At 40.0% G+C, this 24,031-nt stretch overlaps 1 protein-coding gene across 6 annotated transcripts; it reads left to right on the top strand.

Annotated features, from left to right (window-relative positions):
* The first annotated feature begins 13,732 nt into the window (after positions 1-13,732).
* On the top strand, positions 13,733-18,444 carry LOC122056315. Of its 6 annotated transcripts, none has more exons than XM_042618222.1 (6): positions 13,733-13,851; positions 14,604-15,291; positions 16,598-16,961; positions 17,437-17,518; positions 17,643-17,894; positions 18,019-18,444. In XM_042618222.1, exons 2-5 carry the CDS (start codon positions 14,637-14,639, stop codon positions 17,847-17,849), a joined length of 1,308 nt encoding a protein of 435 aa, XP_042474156.1. In that variant the 5' UTR covers positions 13,733-13,851; positions 14,604-14,636; the 3' UTR covers positions 17,850-17,894; positions 18,019-18,444. The 6 variants fall into 6 exon arrangements, with proteins under 6 accessions (XP_042474156.1, XP_042474155.1, XP_042474157.1 ...); XM_042618221.1 differs by lacking the exon at positions 13,733-13,851 and adding an exon at positions 14,139-14,291; XM_042618220.1 differs by lacking the exon at positions 13,733-13,851 and adding an exon at positions 14,174-14,534.
* The last annotated feature ends 5,587 nt before the right edge of the window (positions 18,445-24,031 follow it).

A 24,031-nucleotide genomic window follows, 5' to 3' on the forward strand; every position in this document is an offset into this window, starting at 1 on the left:
TTGTAAGAATTCCAAACACAAGAGGCATTAGATCTAGTTTTTCGAATTAGTTTTTCGAGTTTGTGTTTTCTTCTTTTTCGAATTTGTGATTCGATTATTCTTTTTGGTTAACCTAGAGTTATTTAAGGAAATTAAATATTAGCTTTCCTTAAAAGGCTTTGTCTAGGCGGTGGTGATTGCTCCCATATCCAAAAAGATCACGTGCCTCGCCATGCAGTCCTAGAAGCTAATTTTGGAAATTAATATTTAATGAAATTAATAACATAGGTGGATTTGAATCAATAGTATTAAGTTCCGCTTGCGATTCAAATCTAAACTATTAAGAACAGATAAATTAAAATTGGAATCAATGATGTTAAGTTCCGTCTGCGATTCCTAATTTAACTTCTAAAGAACACAATAAGTTATTTAAGGAAAAGTTCGACACTTGTACAAAAAAAATTTTGTACAGTGGAACCGGTATGTTTTCTTAGGATTAACCAACACGAAGACCGTGGATGAGGTGGCGACGATTGCCGCCAAAGGCGGTGACGACTGTCGCTGAAGGCGACGAGGGTGGTCGCTGTAGTTGGCTGTGGTAGTCGCTGGAGGTGACGATGGCAGTGGTCGCCGGAGGCGGCAGTGACGGCGATGGCAGCAAACACTGGAAGTGGCAGCGGCGACGGGGAGTGTCAGCGACTGCTGGATGAGACGACGGCGGGCGTTGGAAGTTAGCGCACGAGTCAGGGCGCTGGAGGTGGCGACCTCAAAGTTAGAGACGACGCTCGGGCTGGCTGCCGGTGAGCGGGTAAGGAGAGGAAGAGGGAAAGGGAGCTGTGGCTCACAGGCGATGAATGAGAAGGTCGCGATGGCTACAGCGTGAAGAGGAGGTGGTGGCGCTGGCGTGAGAGGATGGCAGCGGCGGCGGCGGCGTTGACCTGGAGCGACGTCCCAGAGGGCTATGAGCTGTCGGAATGCCGACGGCCTTGGGAAGAGGTGGCGACGCCTATTCCAGCAGGTGGTGGCGGGACTAGAACACAAAGGTCCTCCCCCTAAACCTGGCCGCAGCGAGGGATCAAGAGGGAGCTCCTTTTTTGGTTCACCCTGGCGGCGGTGGAGCCAAAAACCGAAGAAGCCCCCCTCCCCAACGCGTGAACAGTGCTCCCCTTCAAAACCCCTAACCTCAACACGTCAAAAGACTAAAATGCCCTCTTTCCCCTTCCTAATTACATTTGAGTCATCCCAATATATCCGCATCACAAGCCTCTCCTTCAAATCTAGTCGAAGGAGGCGCAAGTCCGACTGACTGGACAGTCCATCACAAAGGCTGAATCATCCTCAATAATCGAGTCAAATCATGGAACCCATTGTATAATGCCACGCGAGCAGTCACTATAGTAATGGTGTCACATGAGATGGTAACGGTGTCGCATGAGATGGTAACGGTGCCAAGCGGACCAAGTTGACAAAACATCAAGTGAACGATGAGTAAAATGGTAGTCGGCCGAGCGGCACGCGGAATGTCGAGTAGACCGATCGAACGAGTGGGCGATGCCGAGCGGGTAACGGAGAAAGTGTCGACCAGTCGACCGTAAGATGCTGACTAGACCATCAAGAGAATGTCGAGAGTTCGACCAAGTAATTTAAGTGTGGCCGAATGGACAGTTGAGCGATACCGGTTGGACGACTACAAGAGTGCTAAAAGAGCGGCTCGGAGGCGGCCGACCGGACGATCATAAAATGCCGATCAGATTGTCGTAAAATGTGACCGAGTGACCTACAAATGTCAACCAGGTGACCATAAAATGCCGACCTGACGACCATCAGGATGTAGAGCAAAACAAGCGCGTGGCTAAGTGGACGATCAGACGTAGGATCAGGCGCCCCAGAGAATGTCGACCAAGCGATCAAAAATAAGGTCGAGCGGCTACCGGGCAAGCTATCGGGTGAACACCAAGCGAGCGCCTGGACAAATGCCGAGTGAGAGATGAAGCGGCGCTGGGCAGGAGTGGAGCTCGCAAACCGAGCAGGGAGCATAGCTCATGAAATCAAGTACGCAGAGATGAAAGTCGTGAGCCAAACGGGTGCATCGCACGTGAACTGAACTGGAGTGTAGCCCGTGAGTCAAGTACGTAGAGATGAAAGTCGTGAGCTGAACGGACGCATCGCACGTGAACTGAACTGGAGTGTAGCCCGTGAGTCGAGTACGCAGAGATGAAAGTCGTGAGCCGAATGGGCGCATCGCACGTGAACTGAACTGGAGTGTAGTCCGTGAATCAAGGGCGCATGTAAGCGAAAGTTGTGAGCCGAATAGGCGCAGAGCCTATGAAATATCCTAGTTCGAAACCAGTGGAGATACTCTTGTCCATGACCATCGGCGATAGCTCGACCCCGAACGGGGGTGATAAGATGCTCCGATATGCTCCGTTACCAGTGAAGACCGTTCGACCCCGAACAGGGGGGGATATGAGATCCGATATGCTGGTCCGAGACCAGTGGCGCCCGCTCGACCCCGAACGGGGGAGAAATGAGATCCGATATGCTGATCTGAGACCAGTGACACCCGCTTGACTCCGAACGGGGGAGATATGAGATCCGATATGCTGGTTCGAGACCATTGACGCTCGCTCGACCCTGAACGGGGGAAATATGAGATCCGATATGCTGGTTCGAGACCAATGACGATCGTTCGACCCCGAACGGGGGAGATAGAAAATATGATGGTGACGATTGTTCGACCCCGAACGGGGGAGATAGAAGATCCGATGGTGACGATCGCTCGACCCGGAACGGGGGAGATATTGGTTGATAATCGGAATATCGTACCGGTTCCCCTGTACAAAATTTTGTACAAGTCTTGAATCATTCCTAACAACCTTAAATTAGGAATCGCAAGCGGAACTTAATATTATTGATTCCAAATTTAACTTATCTATTCTTAGAGGTTTAGACTTAGATCGCAAACGATGCTTAACATTATTAATCCAAGTCCACCCATGTTACAAAGTTGATTAAATATTTATTTTTAAAATTGACTTCCAGGTTAAACATGGCGAGACATTAGGCCTTCTTAGTTATGGGATCATCTACCACTTCCTTGGCAAAGTCTTTTAAAGAAATTCAATATTCAATCTCCTTATAGTAACCCTAGGTTTAACCAATAAAAACAATCGAATCACAAGATCGAAAAAAAAAAGAAAAGAACACAAACTCGAATCACAAATTCGAAACCTAGAATCATATGCCTTTTATGTTTGGTATTTCAAAATCTATACAAAGAAAACTAGTATGATGCAGAATAGAATTATTAGTTATACATTTTTTTGTAAGCAACAACCTCTTGATCTTCTATCGTATTCCTCTTCTTATCTCGGACGTCGTGTGAGTGACGATCTACCGAGACGAGAACCACCCAAGCTTCCTTCTTCTCCAACAAGTTTCGGTCACCACAAGATCTCCAAGAAAAGATGAGGTTCGGCCACCACCACCAAGCTCCAATAGATGCTAGAAACAAAGCCTCCTATCTCTCCTTCTTCCTCTAACAATATCCGGCCACCAACAAAAACTCCTTGAGATGAAGATGTCGCTGGCCAAGGAAGAAGAATAGGAGATGGAGAGGAAGAAAGGGGCCGACCAACAACCAAGGAAGAGAGGAACCAATAGAATAGATATTGTTATGAGGTGAGGCACCTCTACCCTCTCTTTTATATTCCTTGGTCTTGACAAATAAGGAAAGTTTTTTTAAAACTTCCTTATTCTCTTTGCCAATGAAAGGAAAGTCTAATAAAATTTCCCTTTCAAACTTTATATGGTCGACCACCTCAGTCCCTCCAAATAAGGAAAGTTTTAAACACAAAATTAAAACTTCCTAATTTATTTTTGGAAATTTTTAAATAAAAATTTCTCTTTTGAAAATTCCCTTCATGGTTGGTCATAAAAGGAAATTTTTATAAATTAAAATCTCTCTATTAAAACATGTGGATAATTTACAAAAAAGAAAGTTTTCTCTTAAAATTAAAATCTTCCTTTTAATCTACAAATAAGGAAAGATATCAAATTTTTTCTTAATCTTTTGTAGAAACTATAAAAGGAAAGATTTAATTTTAAAACTCTTTTTAAATCATGAGGATGGTTACAAAAAGGAAAATTTTATCAAAAATTAAAATATCCCTTTTAACTACAAATAAGGAAAGATATCAAACTTTTCACTTAATCATTTGTAGAAAACTATAAAAGGAAAGATTTAAATTTTAAATTCTCTTTTAAAACCATGACTTCCACATAAGAAAGATTTTAAAAAATAAAAACCTTTTAATTTATTGTGGCCGGCCGCACCAAGTTTCGGTTCAAGCTAGGGCCGACCACCTAATGAAACCAACTCACCTTGGTTTGGCCGACCCTAGCTTGGGCTCTAAGCTAGGCTTGGCCGGCCACCTTAAGGTGGGTATGGGTGGATATAATACTTTATAAATAAGAGGCTACGATAGGGACCAAGAGGAGGAATTGGTTTTGGTCTCCCGATGAAATTAAGCTTCCCGTGTTCGCCCCGAACACCCAACTTAATTTCATCAATAATAATTCATACCACTAAAGAATTATTATTGAACTACCGCACCAATCCCAAATTACATTTTGGACTCCTTCTTATCATGAGTGTGTTAGTCTCCCTGTGTTTAAGATATAGAATATCCACCAATTAAATGAGTTACAGATAACTCACTTAATTAATATCTAGCTCCAAGAGTAGTACCACTCAACCTTATCGTCATGTCGGACTAAGTCCACTTGCAGGGTTTACATGACAATCCTTATGAGTTCCTCTTGGGGACATCATCAACCTAGATTACTAGGACACAGTTTCCTTTTATAATCAACAACACACACTATAAATAATATCATTTCCCAACTTATCGGGCTTATTGATTTATCGAACTAAATCGCACCCTTTGATAAGTCAAAGAAATAAATACTAGATATATGTGTTTGTTATTATATCAGGATTAAGAGTACACACTTCCATAATAACAAAGGTCTTGTTCTTTTATGCAGTCAGTATAAAAAAGAACTTACCTTTAAATGATCCTGCTCAATACACTTAGAGTGTATTAATGTAATTTTATAGTTAAGATAAACTAATACCAAATTACACTACGACTATTTCAATAGTTTGTTCATTTCCATCTTAGTTGTGAGCTACTGTTTATAATTTATAAGGAATTGATAACATGATCTTCTATGTGTGACACCACACACCATGTTATCTACAATATAAATTAATTGAACAACTACACTTAGCATATAAATGTAGACATTTGACCAATGTGATTCTTTATTTCAAAAATAAATGTTTACAAAAAGCCAGGCTTTTAGTATACACTTTAACAGGAGATAGAAGATCCGATGTGACGATCGTTCGACCCCGAACGAGGGAGATAGAAGATCCGATGGTGACGATTGCTCGACCTCGAACGGGGGAGATAGAAGATCCGATGGTGACGATCGTTCGACCCCGAACGGGGGAGATATAAGATTCGATGGTGATGATCGCTCGACCCCGAACGGGGGAGATAGAAGATCCGATGTGACGATCGCTCGACCCCGAACGAGGGAGATAGAAGATCCGAAGCTGGTTCGAGACCAGTGAAGACCGCTCGACCCCGAACGGGGGAGATAGATGTGTTGGGGTTGTAAGGTTGCAAACATAGTTCCATATTGGAAACACATGGGAAAGATCATGAGTTTATAAGAGAAAAGATATCTCCATTGGCATGAGGCCTTTTGGGTATAGCCCAAGAGCAAAACCATGAGGGCTTAGGCCCAAAGTGGACAATATCATGCTATTGTGGAGATATCTAAATTCTTTTCGATCCTATAATTGGTATCAGAGCCCAGACTGCCAGAAGGTTTAACCACCGACTGTGCACAAGAGCTATAGTCTGATTGAGCCATGTGGGTACAATATTGATCTTGAATATAGAAAGTGGGGGCTCCTATGTTCGGATCAAGAGGACTAGATACTAGGCAGGAAGTCCTAGTTGCGACTAGGCAAGGAAGTCCTAGTAGGTCGGGTGGACCGAGGGGCAGGAAGACCTGGTGGGTCGAGGATCAGACGTGGGAAGCCTATGGTCCTTTGTTTGAGGGGGGGGAGGGATTGTTGGGGTTGCAAGGTTGTAAACATAGTCCCATATTAGAAACATATGGGAAAGATCATGAGTTTATAAGAGAAAAGATATCTCCATTGGCATGATGCCTTTTGGGTATGGCCCAAGAGCAAAACCATGAGGGCTTAGGCCCAAAGTGGATAATATCATGCTATTGTGGAGATATCTAAATTCTTTTCGATCCTACAAGATGCTCTGATAAGCTGGTCCAAGACTAGTGAAGGCCACTCAACCCCGAACAGGGGGGATAAATGCTCTTATAAGCTGATCGGTGAAGACACGGGTTTAAGGTCACCGCTCGACCGCCGGTAGAGACCTGGGTTTAACGTCGTCGCTCGACGATCTTCTAAGGCGAGGGTTTAAGATCGCTGCTCGACTCTGGGGTTTAACGTCGTCGCTCGGCGGTCTTCACAGGGGTTTATAGTTGCCGCACGACTCTGGGATTTAACGTCGTCGCTCGACGGTCTTCACAAGGGTTTATAGTCGCTGCTCGACTCTGGGGTTTAACGTCGCCACTTGACGGTCTTCACAGGAGTTTATAGTCGCCGCTCAACTCTGGGGTTTAACGTCGCCGCTCGACGGTCTTCACAGGAGTTTATAGTCGTCGTTCGACTCTGGGGTTTAACGTCACCTCTCGACGGTCTTCACAGGGGTTTATAGTCGTCGCGCGACTCGACTCTGGGGTTTAACGTCGTCGCTCGACAGTCTTCACAGAGGTTTATAGTTGTCGCGCAACTCGACTCTGGGGTTTAACGTCGCCGCTCCACGATCTTCACAGGGGTTTATAGTCGCCGCTCGACTCTGGGGTTTAACGTCATCACTCGACGGTCTTCTAATATAACTCAAACCTTGCCGATCGGCGTGAGAGTCTTTAACGACGAGCTCATGGCTCAGATAATATACACCCGGTCGATCGGCATGGGAGTCTTCGTCAATGAGCTCGTGCCTCAAATAATATACACCCGGCCAATCGGCACGGGAGTCTTCGTCAATGAGCTCGTGGCTCAGATAATATACACCCGGTCGATCGGCACGGGAGTCCTCACTCGGGGAACTATGATAAATTCTATAACCGAAAAAGAAAACATAACGGAAAAACTGACCTACCGACCAGCAGCATATCTATCTCAATTTCTCGACTCCTGAATACCCGTGGAGTGAGGAGAATATGATATACCCATCGAAATCCATCAAGGTCATGAGTATGGAAGAATTTTCCGACGTCATCCTTCTTCACGTTCCATATCAGGTGTGTTTCCACAAACGACGCTAAATATGTTCCTGTCGGGAATCTGAGAAGACGAAACTACCGGTGTGATGTATCTGGATTGTTGATCGCATCTCCATGACCCGGATGGTGAGCTGTCTTCTGCGTTGACCAAGTCGTCAGGGGTCCTCTGTCAACAGTTCCTGCAGCCAGCAATCGGGTTGCCCCGGTCCCTGGTACCCTGGTGCTCGAGGCAGGTCCCACGAATATATAAGCAGTCGAATAATAGTAGAACAACTAAATAAATACAAGGCGAGTACAGTGACGTACCCTAGCCCCGGGGCGCCCTCGGATGGATCGGTGAGCTGGTTGTACTGCTGATCGAGTCGTCGCGACCTTGCAAGATAGATGAATGTGCCAGCTGAGGAGCCGGATCTGACTACCGGGAGCCGCGCGTGACCTAGATCCGACAAACAACATGCTGACCAAGAGATAATAACGACATGTTGGCCAAGAGATGATGTCGGCACGCAAGTCGGGATATAATATCGACGCGCAGGCCGAACACACCACAGTGGCGCGCAGGCCGAAGTACAACGGTGGCACGAAGGCCGGAATAGCTGCACGAAGGCGGAACACCTTATCGACTCGTAGGCCGAAGCAGATAAATACTGGGGAGGCTAAGGACTCGGGCAGCGGCTGGTCGGAGGACGAAGACTGTGGATGAGGTGGCGACAACTGCCATTGAAGGCGGTGACGACTGCCGCTGAAGGCGACGAGGGCGGTCGCTGTAAGTGGCTGTGGTAGTCGTTGGAGGCGACGACGGTAGTGGTCGCCGAAGGCGGTAGCGACGGTGATGGCAGCAAACACTGGAAGCGGCAGCAGCGACGGGGAGCATCGACGACCGCTGGATGAGACGACGGCGGGCGCTCGAAGTTAGCGCACGGGTCAGGGCGCTGGAGGTGGCGACCTCAAAGCCAGAGACGACGCTCGGGCTTGCTGCCGATGAGCGGGTAAGGAGAGGAAGAGGGAAAGGGAGCTGTGACTCACAGGCGATGAATGAGAAGGCTGCGACGGTTACGACGTGAAGAGGAGGTGGTGGCGCTGGCGTGAGAGGATGGCAGCGGCGGCAGTAGCGTTGACCTGGAGCGACCCAGAGAGCTATGAGCTGTCGGAATGCCGGTGGCCTTGGGCAGAGGCGGCGACGAGATCAGAACACGAAGGTCCTCCCCTTAAACCTGGCCGCGTGAACAATGCTTCCCTTCAAACCTTTAACCTCAACACGCCAAAAGACTAAAATACCCTCTTTCCCCTTCCTAATTACATTTGAGCCATCTCAATATATCCGCATCATTTAGTAAGCCTCAAAAATGTTTATAACCTCACCACCTAAGCATCTTGGCTTTTTCTCTAATGCTTTTAACATAATGTTGAATTTAAACGGCCATGTTGAAGTACATACTAAACTAAGTGAAAATGAGAAGGGAGGATAAACCTTTTGTTGCAGGAGATCAAAAGGCTTCTAGAGTAGAAGAAGATTTGCTTGTCAAAAGGAGTTTTTGATGGAGGCATTAATTGCTGGTTTATTAAAATCATGAAACATAATAAAAAGGTTGCTATAGAGCAGCTTTAATAAACAATGTAGTAAACAGTGTTCTAGTAAATACTGTACTTTCATCGTAACAACTAAATAACGTTGCTCAATAGCATTCAAGTTCTGCAGTAACTAACTGCAGAGAGAACAGACAACCATTAATGCCATCTGAGCATGCTACTGTTTCAAGTTGCAATAAGATTGTCTCTCTATCTAATATTTGAATCCATGCCTAATTTCCATAATCAAATCTCTTGAGAATGATTAACTCTACTAGGTCTCTGTAATGATTTAGAACACCTCCATACACCTCCTTCCACATTTCAATTCATGGATCATGACAAAGTGCCAAAACCAGCAGAAAATTGTGAAAAAACAGCCATTGAGTCATTTAATGCATTTTTCTCTCCTGCTAGTTGATGTAAATGGCACCATCTTAAATGCAGAGTTTTGATTTTTAGTTGTTCTTCCTCTTCTACTCTGTTCCTATCTTTTCCTCCTCCACCACCCTTCTTCATTTTCTTCCTCTTCATAACAACTGTGCAAGGGGAATCCATTTCTCTCCTTGTCTCCTTTTAATCTACTGGTGTCTTTTCAATTTATTCCCTTTTTATTTGCAGGCCAAATAAATTTGTTTGTTATCCTTTTACTTGTATCTATTTGATTATTAGTTAATTTTAAGAAACAAATCTAAACCTGTTGCCATCATAAAACAATCTTAATCAACCTGCTTGTTTATGATTTCCTCTTGTTTCCTATACTTGATTTGTGATTTCTGGTTGAAAAATAGCTTATGATTTCTGATTTCTGCTTTTGAATATTTTAGTTTAGTTCAGTTTGTGTTAAATCTGCTTGAATCTAAATCCTGATTGTTTAGTTGAGTTTAGTTATATACTGAATCTGTTTGAATCTAATTATGCTTGAATCTGAATTGTGTTTGGTTCAGCTCAGCTAGTTCAATCATAATTGTTTCAGTTCAAATTTATGAATATGCTTGAACTTAATGTTCAATATCATTAAATGTTTCAATCAGTAGGAGTAGAATCACTCGAAAACTGTCGAACAATCCTGTCAAACACATTGTCCAAGTTTTGTCGACAATCAAGGAATCTGGAACACAAGTTAAACTGAAAATAGCTCAAAAATCTGCACTTCCAGAAGAAACATGGCACAAGATACTTTAAAAACAAATTTTTGATAACCAGATTCTAACAAGTAACCTGAAAGTTTCACTAACAGCTTCAGTAAACAACAAATATCACAGAATTGGAAGTAGAAAACTAAAACCAAAACCTCATGTGAAAAACTCATTGACTATGAAAACTAACATGAACTCAAAACTCATAGGCCATGATCAATTAGTGAAGAATGAAGCTAAACTGATAGGACACGATCTTCGTCATGACCATGCTTAGATCATCATCATCTCAGGAGGAGAATTGTCATCCTAATTAAGCTGAAATGCGATCTGCAATTAGAACTAATCTGAAATAAGATGAAAGAAAAATTCAGCAATGACTAACCTAACGAATAAAATTCTGAAAAACAAGTTGAAAATACAAACTGATATCAGAATCAATCCAATCAGGTAAGATAGAAAGATTACTGCACAATGTATGATTTTTTTTTATCACTTATAAACAATACTTCATACCATTTTTTTTATAAAGATCTCGATGCCTAAAAGGGTTTTAAATAATCTTTAGTAGAAACATTATTGATATGGTGAGGCAAGTCAGTATCACGTTGCATGGTTAAGTCACATTGTTGCTACCATGTGGTCGGGTTAAGTCAAAAGTCGAGTTGAGTTGGAAGTCAAGGTCAACAGGAATTCAGGTTAAGTCAAACCTATTAGGACCCAAAAAAAACAAAATCAGATTTTTACATAATGGTATGAAATGCAGGAATTTTGTTTTTGGACTTTACTCAAAATAATCTCATGATCTTGTCCTCTTGATCCGGACGAGAGCTCTCACTCTCTTTGTTAGGACCAAGAAAATTCAGATATCTCCACGATGGTATGATATTGTCGACTTTCAACTTAAGTCCTTATGGTTTTATTTTTTTTTTCTTTATCCAAAAGACCTCATATCATTGGAGATATCTTTCCCTTATAAGCGCATAATTTTTCTCATGTGTATTTCAATACGAGACTTTATTTGTAATCGTGTAACCCCAACAAAACTGACTTAAGTAAGGGCTTACCAATCTCAGGTCAAGTCAAAGTCAAACCGTGTCTAGATCAGTCGACTAAACGAAAATCTCAAGTCAAAGTCACATCCAAATATAGTCGGCCCAAATTGAGAATTAACTTGGTGGTTACTCGAGTATCGATCACTAAAAGATGTTGCAGTTAAAACATTTGTCATACAAAGAGACGTCTCTCGATAACGAAGGAAAGAAATGCATCTTTCGGGAAATAGGGTCACGTTTTCATTTTCTATTTAAAAGTTACAGATTGCAGTATCAAGGCAAAAAATTTGATAACTTCCAATTTTGTTTTACTTTTCTCCATTTATTTTATCCACCTTTTCTTAAAAGTAAATTCGAAATGGCTGAACTGAGTTTCGTCTCGATTGTCCTCCTAACGTTGTTCTTGAGTTTTTTTAGATCCTAACCGGACCTAAAGATAGTCAATTCATTAAAGCCCGTCTTGAAGGTAGTTGGTCTATTGAAGCTCGACCTAAAAGAAGTTGAACTTATTAAAATCCGACCTATATAAGATTGATTTGACCAAGATCGACTTGATTTGCAGCCAGCCGATCAAAATCACTCCACTGTAATTATTTTTATCGAGTCATCCCATGACGAGATCAGTTATCATTAGATTAGTAGGGATATGATTTTTTTGAGTACTCTTGAGCCATTAGCTAAAACATCTTGATATCCTAAAATTTTGGATAAAAATTAAAAACATTGTTAGGAGACTAATATGGATGCAATAGTGCTTACATGATCATATAATTTTGAGTCTTTTATTGCCATTAAGGTATTTTAGCCAAACAGCTTCATAGGTGTTTTTGACAAAACATCTACACGCGAATAAAGATCAAAAATAGTATCAGCACTCTAATAAAGATGTAATAATGCTTATATGACATGATTTAAAGTTATTTTTGCTTGTCAAAGTGTTTTGGGTAAAATACCTTGATAATAATAAAAAAATGACTTAAACAAAATCATTAATACGCAATGATGCTCATATAATATGATTTCAAATTACTTTTGAAAATAGTTTGACCAAAACATCTTAATGGGCAAAAGGAGTTTCAGACCATAGTCAAAGAGTTTTGTAGATTAATTATCAAGGCACCACCCATGAACCCCACGCAAAGAAAGCGAAGGCTAAGGTGCAATATGCATAGGAGAAAATGAAAGTTGAGACAAAGATTGAGGTGGAAGATGGTGAAAAAGCAAAATAATTTATAAGTTTGACGTTTTAGTTTTTTTTTTTTTTAGTAATTTAGGTGTCCGATTAATCCTACAAATAGATGACCTTCCATTCTGCAACACAATTTATACACATTTAAAAATCAACCTTCATCTTTATTGAGATTCGAATTTTGATCTATCTTATTTGTTTTCCTCGATATTTTACTACTGTATTACATGGAAATTTTGTACATGGAATTGTCCTTTTATACGAGTGTAAGGGTGTTTTAGTCATCTCAATTTAGCACATGTCTTAAATTATATGACATTTGAATCAGAGATGATGTGACAGCCTTAAGAATCCGAACACTGGTAATTTAGGATAGGTAGTGATGTAAACGAGTCGAATCGAGTCGAAGAGTATCAGGTTCGAATTCGGCTCATTTAAGTTATATTCGGGCTCGAGCTCGGCTCGAGCTTTTATCACAAGGCTCGAGCTCGGCTCGTTTTAAAATTATCAGGCTCGCGAACAGTTCGAGCTCGGCTCGTTATTAGCTTGATTATTAACGAGCCTAACTCGTTAAGCGAGCTCGTTTAGAGCTCGTCTTTAGCTTGTTTTAGAGCTCATTCTAAGGCTCGTTTTAGAACTCATTTTTGGCTCATTTTAGAACTTATTTTTTAGCTCGTTTAAGGCTCGTTTTAATGTTCGATTTAAGGCTCGTTTTAAGGCTCGTTTTTTTTGACTCGCGAGCCTATAAACGAACATGTTCGCGAGCTCACAAGCCGAATATCCTTAAGCTCGAGCTCGGCTCGATAAAATTGTCGAGCTCGACATCAAGCTCGAGCTCAGCTCGATAAGATAAATGAATGAACTCGAACGAATTTTTTATCGAATCGAATTCCGAATAGCTCGCGAATCGTTTGATTCATTTACCTCCATATTGATACGAAAGATTATACGCTATGAACCTTGCCAAAAACAAATACCAGGAAGGATTAGCTGTCTCGGCGTAACCACGAAACACGTCGATACATGGTACAATGGACCGCACGATAGCCATTATTAGCCTGTCGCTTTCTTCCACCGAACAGCGACGCCGACGCAGTATTGTTGTCCATGCCGCAGCCTAAAATCCGTTTATCTTGGCCTCTCCCCGCGTCCTTGTCGGCCAATCCGCTACTAATGCAAATCTGAAAGGAGCAATCAAAAAGTGTTCCCGCTTCCGATTTCGAAGTCGCCGCCATCACCGCATCAGGTGCGCGCGTTAGGGCGACAACCAGCGGCGGCGGAAGCGGAGGCCGCGTAGCCAACGGATCGCATCTCGTTGGCCAGCATATGATTCGGTAGCAATATTCTTCCTATGAAGTTGTGATAGGAAACGTGATTTTGCTAATCCATATTGCCATTTTAAATGCAGGTGATTCCTTTCTTGTGGTGAAAGTCAAAGTATCTGACAGCAATTTTGAATTGTAGTATGTGTTTGAAGCGAGAAGTGCAGAAAAATGCACAATGCTGAAGGAGAATCTTTTCTTTCCAGGTCTGTTCGTCTTCTTAATTGCAGCTACATTTTAATCGCTGAGGGTTTCTTTGTTCTTATATAAAATTTTTTCTTCTATTTGGGCTACAAATCATCAGATCTGATTTCTGTGGTCCTGTGGATTTCGTCTCATCTGTTGATCTTTAATTAAGAAGAGTTTGTTTTAATAGAGTAAAATATTAGGAATAAGACAGGAGAGCGAGGAGGCAAGAACAGAAGTGAAAAAGTAGGATCTTGGGTCAAAAAACGACACTTTGGGGGGCTTTCCCCATCTCAGATCCTGTTCATTTTATGCTGCAGCGCCTTGTGAGGAGTCGGTGGACAGTGGGCACTCCCCCTGTTATCAGACACGACTCCACCTCTTGTGATTGATTGATACAACCCTTGCCGGTGCCGGTTGTGGTCCTTCCGCTGCGATCCCGAATAGAAGCAGAAGGAAGGTCCTACATTCTTACCGTTTTCCTGTAGTTGAGCTGGTATCGCTGCCGCTTCCACCATTCTTGCCCTCTGAAAAGGGGAGCCGACCAATCTTGGAAACCCTAGCTGATCTCACAGTACCAGTTTTGGTTATGAATTAAGTGAGATGTAGTTGAAGAAGAAGGGGAAAATGAGCCATTGAACCATTTGAAACATTTTCCTCTCCCGTTTGTTGAGTTATATGACAACATCTTGAATGCAAAGCTGTGAATTTTTACTTGTCCTTTAGTATTGGATAGCTTGAGTTGCAGATCTAAAGCTGTATCTTTTCCTAGGTAAACCATTCTGTGGTGGTATTGCTGCTGGAGATGAAGAAGAACTCCACTGCTTCCTCTTCCACCAAATCTGGCATGTTTCCTAGCCCCGGGACGCCCACCTATCGACACGGCGCCGGAGTGGCTGGTTACCAGAAAGGGTGGAGCTCGGAGCGGGTGCCTCTGCCAGCGAATGGCAACCGGAGGTATGCAGGAAGCGGCGTTCTCTTGCCATTCGCCAATGGGCGGACTTTGCCCTCAAAATGGGAGGACGCGGAGCGGTGGATCCTCAGCCCCGTCTCAGGCGATGGGTATGGGAGTTCGCTCATGCCACCGTTGCATCATAGGCGACCCAAGTCGAAGAGTGGTCCTCTCGGAGCACCTGCTGTGAAATCCGGTGTCTATTCATCAGCTTCGCCGCTGGTTCCTTGCTTCGACAGTGGTAGAGTTGGAAATTTTACGGCGGCCTCACCGTTCTTGGCTGGAGTTTTGATGCCGGAACACAGTTTTTCAGGCAATGACGGTTGCGTGAGAGGAGGGAGTGCAAACATAGGAGGAATAGGAAGAGTTGATGGTAGCATCAGCGGAGGCAGCAGCTTGAGTGGTAAAGCTCGCTCTGCTGATGAAGAGCCATATATAGTCAGATCCGCTAGTACTCGTAGGTTTTCTGATACGGTGATGGAATCTTCTTCTGTTCCCTGTTCTCAAGGTGCTACTGGACTTCAGTTTTCATGATCTCATTCAGTTTGCTCTTTTCATTCATTTTCGGTTCTTGTTGCCACAGTGATAAGAAGCAATTACAAATATTTTCCTTTTTTTTTCGGGGATGATTTTGCTTGTCTTAATGTATAGAAAAATAGTTTATTCCCTTCATTTTAGGCACCGAAGATGAGATTTTTCATGAAAGCCACATCCTTTTAATCTGTATATGCTGATAGCTAAGTGCAACATCTAGTCCACATGCAATTAGGTGTGATTTATATTTTTGTATGATTCTTTACACTAGATTAATCTCCATTTTATTTCATAAACTATTTGACTGGAATTCTTGATGCTTATTCTAGTAATCGTCATTCTCATGATAAATATGTATGCTTACTCCTATTTCTTTTTGTCAAGGACAACTTGCATAGAAATATCAACAATCTAAAGCAACACAGTTTAAGCATTTCATCAAGTCCATTTGAAGAGTTTCAGGATTTTCTTTATGTGAGAGCGGTTTCACCTCAATTCCCATAGTTTACTATTTAAATATAAGCAATCTGTGCTTAAATATCAGTAACATAGAAAGAGCTGTGATTCTCAACTCGTTGGGGTTATTATCTTATTGTGCCATTGAGCTCTCTGCAACAGTCGTATGTTGAATCCTAATATGAATGTTTATGTGAACTTCAATATGATTTCCTTGTTTGAATCATTTCAACTCATTGACATTTACCCTTAAAGTAAACAAATTATCATTGTTTATTATGTTATTTTTTTTATTTGCTTTGTATTGCCAAAAATATGAACGATATTTTGTCTTTCTACTAGCTCGTCTCATGTCACACCAGCAAATGATTATTTCTAATGCTCTCTACTAGCTTCCCTCACGTCACCAATATGATTTCCTTGTTTGAATCCTCTTAACTCATTGACATTTACCCTTAAAGTAAACCAAATTATCATTGTTTATTGCATCATTTTTCTTTTCCATTATTATGTTTCTTATGAGTTATAAAGGACTTTTTATTTACTTTGTATTGCCAAAAATATGAATATATTGTACATTTCTAATGCTCTCTACTTGCTGGCCTCACGTCACACCAGGGCATGATTATTCAGTTGTCATCCCGTTGGTACAAATTTCTTTAGACTGGAGCTCATACCTCATATGTAGTTCATACTTGTCTAAAGCCCAGTCGGATAATCTTTAAATGTTGGAAGACAACTCTACTGCTTTTTACTGTATATAGTTGTATGTTGAATTCAATTCCTTTTCCTCCAAAGTGTTTAATTTATCATATCTTATTTAGATTCAATTACAGATGAGCAATTTGAAGGTACAAAAGAAGCAGCCTCCACAGTATCAATCTCAGTTTTTAGGAAGGATGTTGCGACACAGATGAGCCCAGAGAGAAGTCCTCCATCCTCTCCCAAAGAGATTCATTTTTCCCCTTCTACTTCAACTCCTCCCCTTGAACTAGAGAACCATTTCTCAAAATTTGAGGTTCGGGACGTGCAAGTAGATGATCGGGTTACCGTAACTAGATGGTCCAAAAAACACATATCACGAGGGTCTGATAGGCGTTCATCAAGCATTATAGAATGGAAGAAAAAGACAGTAGAGGCAAATACTTCTGCTTGGGGAGTTGCTGAGACAGCAAAGTCCATGTCAAAGTAACACCTTCTCTTCTCTGTTTTATGTTCTCATTGATCCATGTTATGTATGCCTTTTGTTATAAGTTTAATTATACAAGAAATATGTTTGATTTGGATGTTTTGGGTGTGAGTGATGACAGGCATGCGTTTAACTGATCTACATGTAGTCACTTCCTGTACACGAAACCATGCGCGACATGTAGGGAATCAGAAACATAATCTATCTATCTGACAATGGATGGCTTACTACAGAATTTTCTTTCAGGGCGCCTCTAGAGGAAAACATTAATCAAACATGAAAACATGAAGGATGGCTACATTAAAGAATGGCTGTTTTCTTCAACTAGTGATCTTTTCTAGAAGTTTCATGCATGCAATATCATACGATAAGATTTTAGATATACTTCATTTCCTTATTATACATGCGAACTGCAATGTTCTTGTTTGGAAGCATGTGTTATTATTGTCTAACCACTCCTAGCATTTTGGAAAGGTGTAGAAGAGAAGAAGCCAAGATCACAGCGTGGGAGAACTTACAGGAAGCGAAAGCTGAAACAGAGATTAGGAAATTAGAGGTACTTCAGTACTTGTGTATTTTACCTCATTAAACTGAAGATTGATATTTTTTACAATGCTATATTTTTGAACCTCTCTATATGAATAGTATGATGCTTTATTATTCAATATATCCTGTTGCAGATGAAGCTAGAAAAGAAAAGATCTTCCTCTATGGAGAAAATTCTGAACAAACTTAGATCAGCTCAGAAGAAAGCAGAGGAAATGCGAAGTGCAGTGGCTGACAGAAAAACCAACCAGGTAGCAGTGAAGGCTAAAAGGACTCCATTCTTCTGCAAGAGTTACCGTATTAGTTACCTTAGTGGTTGCTTTGCTTGCCATACTTGCTAGCCCTCCCACTGTATTCTCAACCTCACTAAGATCAGGCCTTCAGCAGTAAGTTAATAAAATGCAATTTGACTTTCGAGTATTATCGACTTTCTTCTATTATTTGCTGCTGGTTGACTTTCCAATTAGAAGCTCATTAGTGCATTCATTTGTGCAACTGTATTTGTTTCAGATCGCGGATCTTGCACCGCATGCTTTGATTTGGGAGGGCATGGATTGGTATTCCTTCTCAGCTCACTATGTCGCTGTGTTTTTTGGTATGGTTCGATGAGTTGGACTATGAACAAACAGCACGGTAACACTTATGCCCCCTCCGATTGATTGTGATCTTCCTGTTTGACTCTGGGTATCAGCAAAGACTGTTTTGGTAATCTTAGAATCATTTACAAAAGAGGCTTCTGCTTGTATGTGATGCAAATTTGTCTGCGATATCAAAAGGAACACCGACATGGATGTCAAGGTTCTATGTTATTTTCGTCGAACACATCCAGTCATAAGGATTAGTATCTTTTATATATGTTTATTGTTGCAAACGTTCCTTGTAACAAAATTATCTCTTTGTTCTTTTGATGTGCTATCTTAAAAGTTGCTTATGATATGTAAATGTGAGTTGGAAGTCCTGAAACAGAACTGGGTGAGCATTCATCTACAAGGAACGACTAATGACAGTAAGAAAAGGCCAGTGAAAAGAGAAGTATGCAATGAGGATTGTTTGATTGTAAAAAGATAAATCAAAATTTTATTTAATTATCATTCTTTACAAAATGTATTTGATTTTTGTTTTATTTTAGTAGTAGCTATTTGTTCATTGTACTTTCAAATTATTTTTTTTTATTCAATTAGATTATGAAGGTAAACGTATAGGCCAATTAAATTTATTAACTAGGATATCTCATCCAAATCAAATTATTGTCAATTGTATAAGAAGATTTTATATCTATTCCATTCAATCAAAGTTAAAACTTTTACTAATATTTTTTTATCAATATCGTTAATTACAACCATTCCATTTTTCATTTATTTAACTTTAGAGGTTGACAGATTTGCTAAAATGGGATAAAGATCAATTTTTGGTTGACATATAATCTTGGAAAAAAAAATTCTTTCCACATCTAGTCATTTGGCAGTCGACTATAAGTTAACCTCATGATTTATCTCCCTTCATATAACCTAGGTTTGTACAAAATTTATGAACTATATTCATAATAAAAAATCTTATTAATATAGTAAATAAACACAAAATTTTTTAAAACAAATAAATTATCAAACTTAATAATTAATTGTGTTTGAACTGAGTGTTCGATTATATCTAAGCCAATCAAGGATAAATTAAGTTTAAATTAAATTCAAACTCATGAAAAAAAAAAAAATCAAACTTAAACCATCATTTAACGATTTAATTCATTTTAGACTGTCTTGGTTTTAGGATAATCGATACCAAAGGGGGTGCAAAGTGATACCTCTATTCAGAAACATTTATAAAAATTCAGAGTTTTTTCAAGAGCCTCAAATCTTCAACCCTGTTATTCATCCAATGGTGTAGCCCGTGCTGGGCTGCCAAGCAATTTCGTCATTTCAACATGAAAATAAGGATTCAGTGTTGGGTTGCACTGTACTCCCCAATGCAGTCCATCAATTTCATCATGAAAATAAGGAGTTCATCGGCGAAGAAGCACTATTTCACCAGCTGAGAAGCACGGCGTTCACTGGCGGCAACTGCTTTACAGTTTTTCCGGTATCAACTGTGAGTATTTTAGCGCCCAACCCAGCTGCGCTCTTTCCCACGCCAACTATTCATAATTTAGTCCAGAGTCCATCATGCCTACTTGAGCACACCCGTCGGGCTCTATTAACATCTAATCGTGCCAATGTCGGTCACACTTTCGTTAAATTGTGGTGCAGGTGTGGGGCAGCAAGGTGGCGAGGTAGAGTACTGCTCTTTCACTGTTCCAATGCATACGTAGCAGTCTGATCCTATTTTACAAAAAATTATTTTCAAAATTTGAAGACAATTGTTGTGTTAAGACTCCCCTTCAATTGAGTGTAATAATAGAATGATATAATTTGTTTTTTATTTGATTTGATCAGCTCAATACTTATTAGGTCAATTCAATCAATGTATCCAGTTTGATTAGCTCGACTCGATTGACCTAACCAGCCCACTTAGGCTTGTCAAACAGTGCGTTTCCAATCATTATCATTTTCCTTATAAAGAGCTAGCTAGCTCTTCTCGGTCACACTGCAGGCCACCAAGAAGCTTTGGCGATGATCGAGCCAGTAGCTCCGGCATGCCGAGCACAGCTTCGATCGACCGCCGGTTCACTGGCCGAAAAGTCTACCAGCAGAATTCAGTTCGTCGATACCGGCTACGACGACAGATTAATAGCTTGGTAAACCTCTAATTAACTTAACTGGTGTTGTTGTTAATAATTGGTCGGTTGAAACGTCCATTCTATTCAAGTGTTAGTGGTTAGTTTTTGATGAGAACCGACTTGCTGGTCAGGTCAGTACGGCCGATCTGACCCGGGCTCATTTGCCTAATCAGAGTGGGTGTCTTTATGTGCCGAATTGATACATTATTGAGGTCTGATGAATTGTAGCCATCGGCTTACAGTACAACTACAAACACAATGAATAGGTTGTCTTTTGGCTCGTTTCAAAGCCCGGACCAGTCGCCCGGACCCAGTCACATAGCCAAAGTGGTAACTACGGGCAGGTTGCCGCATAGTAAAATATTAAAAAAAAAAAAAGAATAATTTCTCTGGTAAACATTTTCAATATTCGAAAACCATATATATAATTCATAGTGAAAAATCATTATTTTTTATTATAGATTTATTTATTATATAATTATCATTAAAATTACGTATAACATATTTTATATTAATTCTATTAAGCCTCATGGTATCTCGAATAATTTTTTTTTCATTTATTATATACGACGCACCAAATATAATATTCATTATATATTAAGGTCTTTAGATTACAATGATAATAAAAGGTGACAAAGCATTAAGCAGCAGCATTAAAAGCTATAGATAGTTCATGAAAATCATAATATTATTTGATATGGTTTCTTCCTTTACATTTGCTCCGCAGGTCTCCCTCGAGTGGCGGTGATGGATGCCCTCCAACAGTTCACTCTCAGAGTCAGACATTGTTGATATGTCCTGCCGATGTTTAAGTTAGCACGGGGTTGAAAGGAGGGCTATCACACAAGAGAGTGTTTAACTAGGGTCGTAAACAAGTCAAGTCAAGTTAAGATTTAAGATATTTAAACTTGTTTGATAAGGTAATCAAGTTAAATCGAGCTTAAAATGAACTAAGTCTTTGAAATGATTGTTCAAGCTTGATTTGATTTATTTTTGATAAGCTTGAACTTGATTTGAGCTTGCCTTAAGCTTGGTTCGTTTATATATTATCGAACTTTCAATTCAAGCTTGACTTCGTTTGTTTTGATGTTATCGAGTGTTATCGAGCTCTCAATTTAAACTAATTTGATTGTTTTAAATTTTTACTTATTTGATTGATTATTGAGCTTGATAATTTAAACTTGTTTGTTTATTTTAAAAGTTTTTTTAAATTTATTTAGCATGTTGATAAGAGTTTTATTAATAAATATAGTTTACGAATATTATTCACGAATGTTGTTTATGAATATTATTTACGAACGTTGTTCACGAACATTAAGAAGTTGAACACATATGTGTTCAAACTTATTTGTTTAGTTTAATGAGTTGTTCAAGCTTATTTATTTAATTGATCTTTATTAAAGAAACATAAACAAACTCTTACCAAATCGAATACCAAACTTGTTTACGAGCGTTCAGTTCATTTACAACCATTTAAGAGCTCGAAAGAGAAAGACGGAGAAGATTAATCTTCGCGTGTGAGAAGAAAATCATATCTTCACTTACCTTCATAGAACCTTATATTACCGTTGGGGTGGAAGGTCCATGTAAACTGTCATGTTCATGTTAGAGTGTATACTAAAAATCTAACTTTTTGTAAATATTTATTTTGAAATAAAGAATCACATTGGTCAAATGTCTACATTTATATGCTAAGTGTAGTTGTTCAATTAATTTATATTGTAGATAACATAGTGTGTGGTGTCACAAACAGAAGATCATGTTATCAATTCCTTATAAATTATAAACAGTAGCTCACGACTAAGATGGAAAGGAACAAACCATTGGAATAGTCGAAGTGTAATTTGGTATTAGTTTATCTTAACTATAAAATTACACTAGTACACTCTGAGTGTATTGAGCAGGACCATTTAAAGTAAGTTCTTTTTATACTGACTGAATAAAAGAACAAGACATTTGTTATTATGAAAGTGTGTGCTCTTAATCCTGATATAATAACAAGCACATATATCTAGTATTTATTTTTTTGACTTATCAATGGGTGAGATTTAGTTCGATAAATCAAGAGGCCCGATAAGTTGGAAAATGATATTATTTATAGTGTGTTTTGTTGATTATAAAAGGGAACTGTGTCCTAGTAATCTATGTTGATAATGCCCCCAAGAGGAGCTCATAAGGATTGTCATGTAAACCCTGCAGATGGACTTAGTTCGGCATGCCGATAATGTTGAGTGGTACTACTCTTGGAGCTAGATATTAATTAAGTGAGTTGTCAGTAACTCATTTAATTAGTGGACATTCGATATCTTAAACACAGGGAGATTAACACACTCATGATAAAGAGGAGCCTATATAGTAATATGGCATTGGTGTGGTAGTTCAATAATAACTCTTTAGTGGAATGAGATATTATTGATGAACTGGAGTTGGGTGTTCGAGGCGAACACGGGAAGCTCAAGTTCATCGGGCGACCAAAACCAATTCCTCCTCTCGGTCCCTGCCGTAACATCTTATTTATAAAGTGTTATACCCACCCATACCCACCTTCTTACCCACCTTAAGATGGCCGGCCAAGCCTAGCTTGGAGCCCAAGCCTAGCTTGGAGCCCAAGCCTAGCTTGGAGCCCAAGCTAAGGCCGGCCAAACCAAGGTGAGATGGTTTAAGAGGTGGCCGGCCCTAGCTTGAACCCAAGCTTGGTGTGGTCGGCCACAATAAATTAAAAGAATTTTATTTTTTAAAATCTTTCTTATGTGGAAGCCATGGTTTTAAAAGAGAGTTTAAAATTTAAATATTTTCTTTTATAGTTTTCTACAAAAGATTAAGAGAAAGGTTTGATATCTTTCCTTATTTGTAGTTAAAAGGAAGATTTTAATTTTTGATAAAACTTTTTTTAACCATCCTCATGATTTTTAAAAAGAGTTTTAAAATTTAAATATTTCCTTTTATAGTTTCTACAAAAGATTAAGAAAAGATTTGATATCTTTCCTTATTTGCAGATTAAAAGGAAGATTTTAATTTTAGAGAAAACTTTACTTTTTGTAAATCATCCACATATTTTAATAGAGAGATTTTAATTTGTAAAAGTTTCCTTTTATGACCAACCATGAAGGGAATTTTTAAAAGAGAAATTTTTATTTAAAAATTTCTAGAAACAAATTAGGAAGTTTTAATTTTGTGTTTAAAACTTTCCTTCCTTGGAGGATTAGATATGACCGACCACATTAATAGAGAAAAGGATTTTTAATTAGTTAAATTTTCCTTTTCAATGGCAAGGAAAATAAGGAAGTTTTTATTAAAACTTTCCTTATTTGCCAAGATCAAGGAATATAAAAGAGAGGGTAGAGGTGCCTCACCTCACAAAAATACTTCGGGGGTGCTTGTTTGGGGGGTTTGGAATGGGAATGGAATGAAACCTGTGCTTGGTTTGGGGAAATGAAGGTGGGACCCACGGATTCATTCCTCTAAATAGAGGAATGGGCCATTCCCCACTAATATGAGGGGTATGAGTATTATTCCCATTTCATTAATATTTGCAATCAATCCCATATCCTTTCCTATTCCCTTACCCGAACCAAGCACCTCCTTCTATTATTCCTCTCCTCCTTGGTGGTGGCCGGCCCTCATCCTTCTTCATCTCCTTTTCTTCTTCTTTGGTGGACGGCGACATCAACTCTTGGGGAGTCCTTGGTGGCCGGATTTTGTTTGGAGAAGAAGTAGAGAAAGGAGGATTTGTTTCTAGCATACCTTGGAGCTTGGTGTGTTAGTGCAATATTCTCTAGGTCAAGGTTGACCTGGTTGACTGAGCTTGAATTG

The sequence above is a fragment of the Zingiber officinale genome, chromosome 3B (genome assembly GCF_018446385.1).
Source record: "Zingiber officinale cultivar Zhangliang chromosome 3B, Zo_v1.1, whole genome shotgun sequence".
Lineage (NCBI taxonomy): Eukaryota > Viridiplantae > Streptophyta > Magnoliopsida > Zingiberales > Zingiberaceae > Zingiber > Zingiber officinale.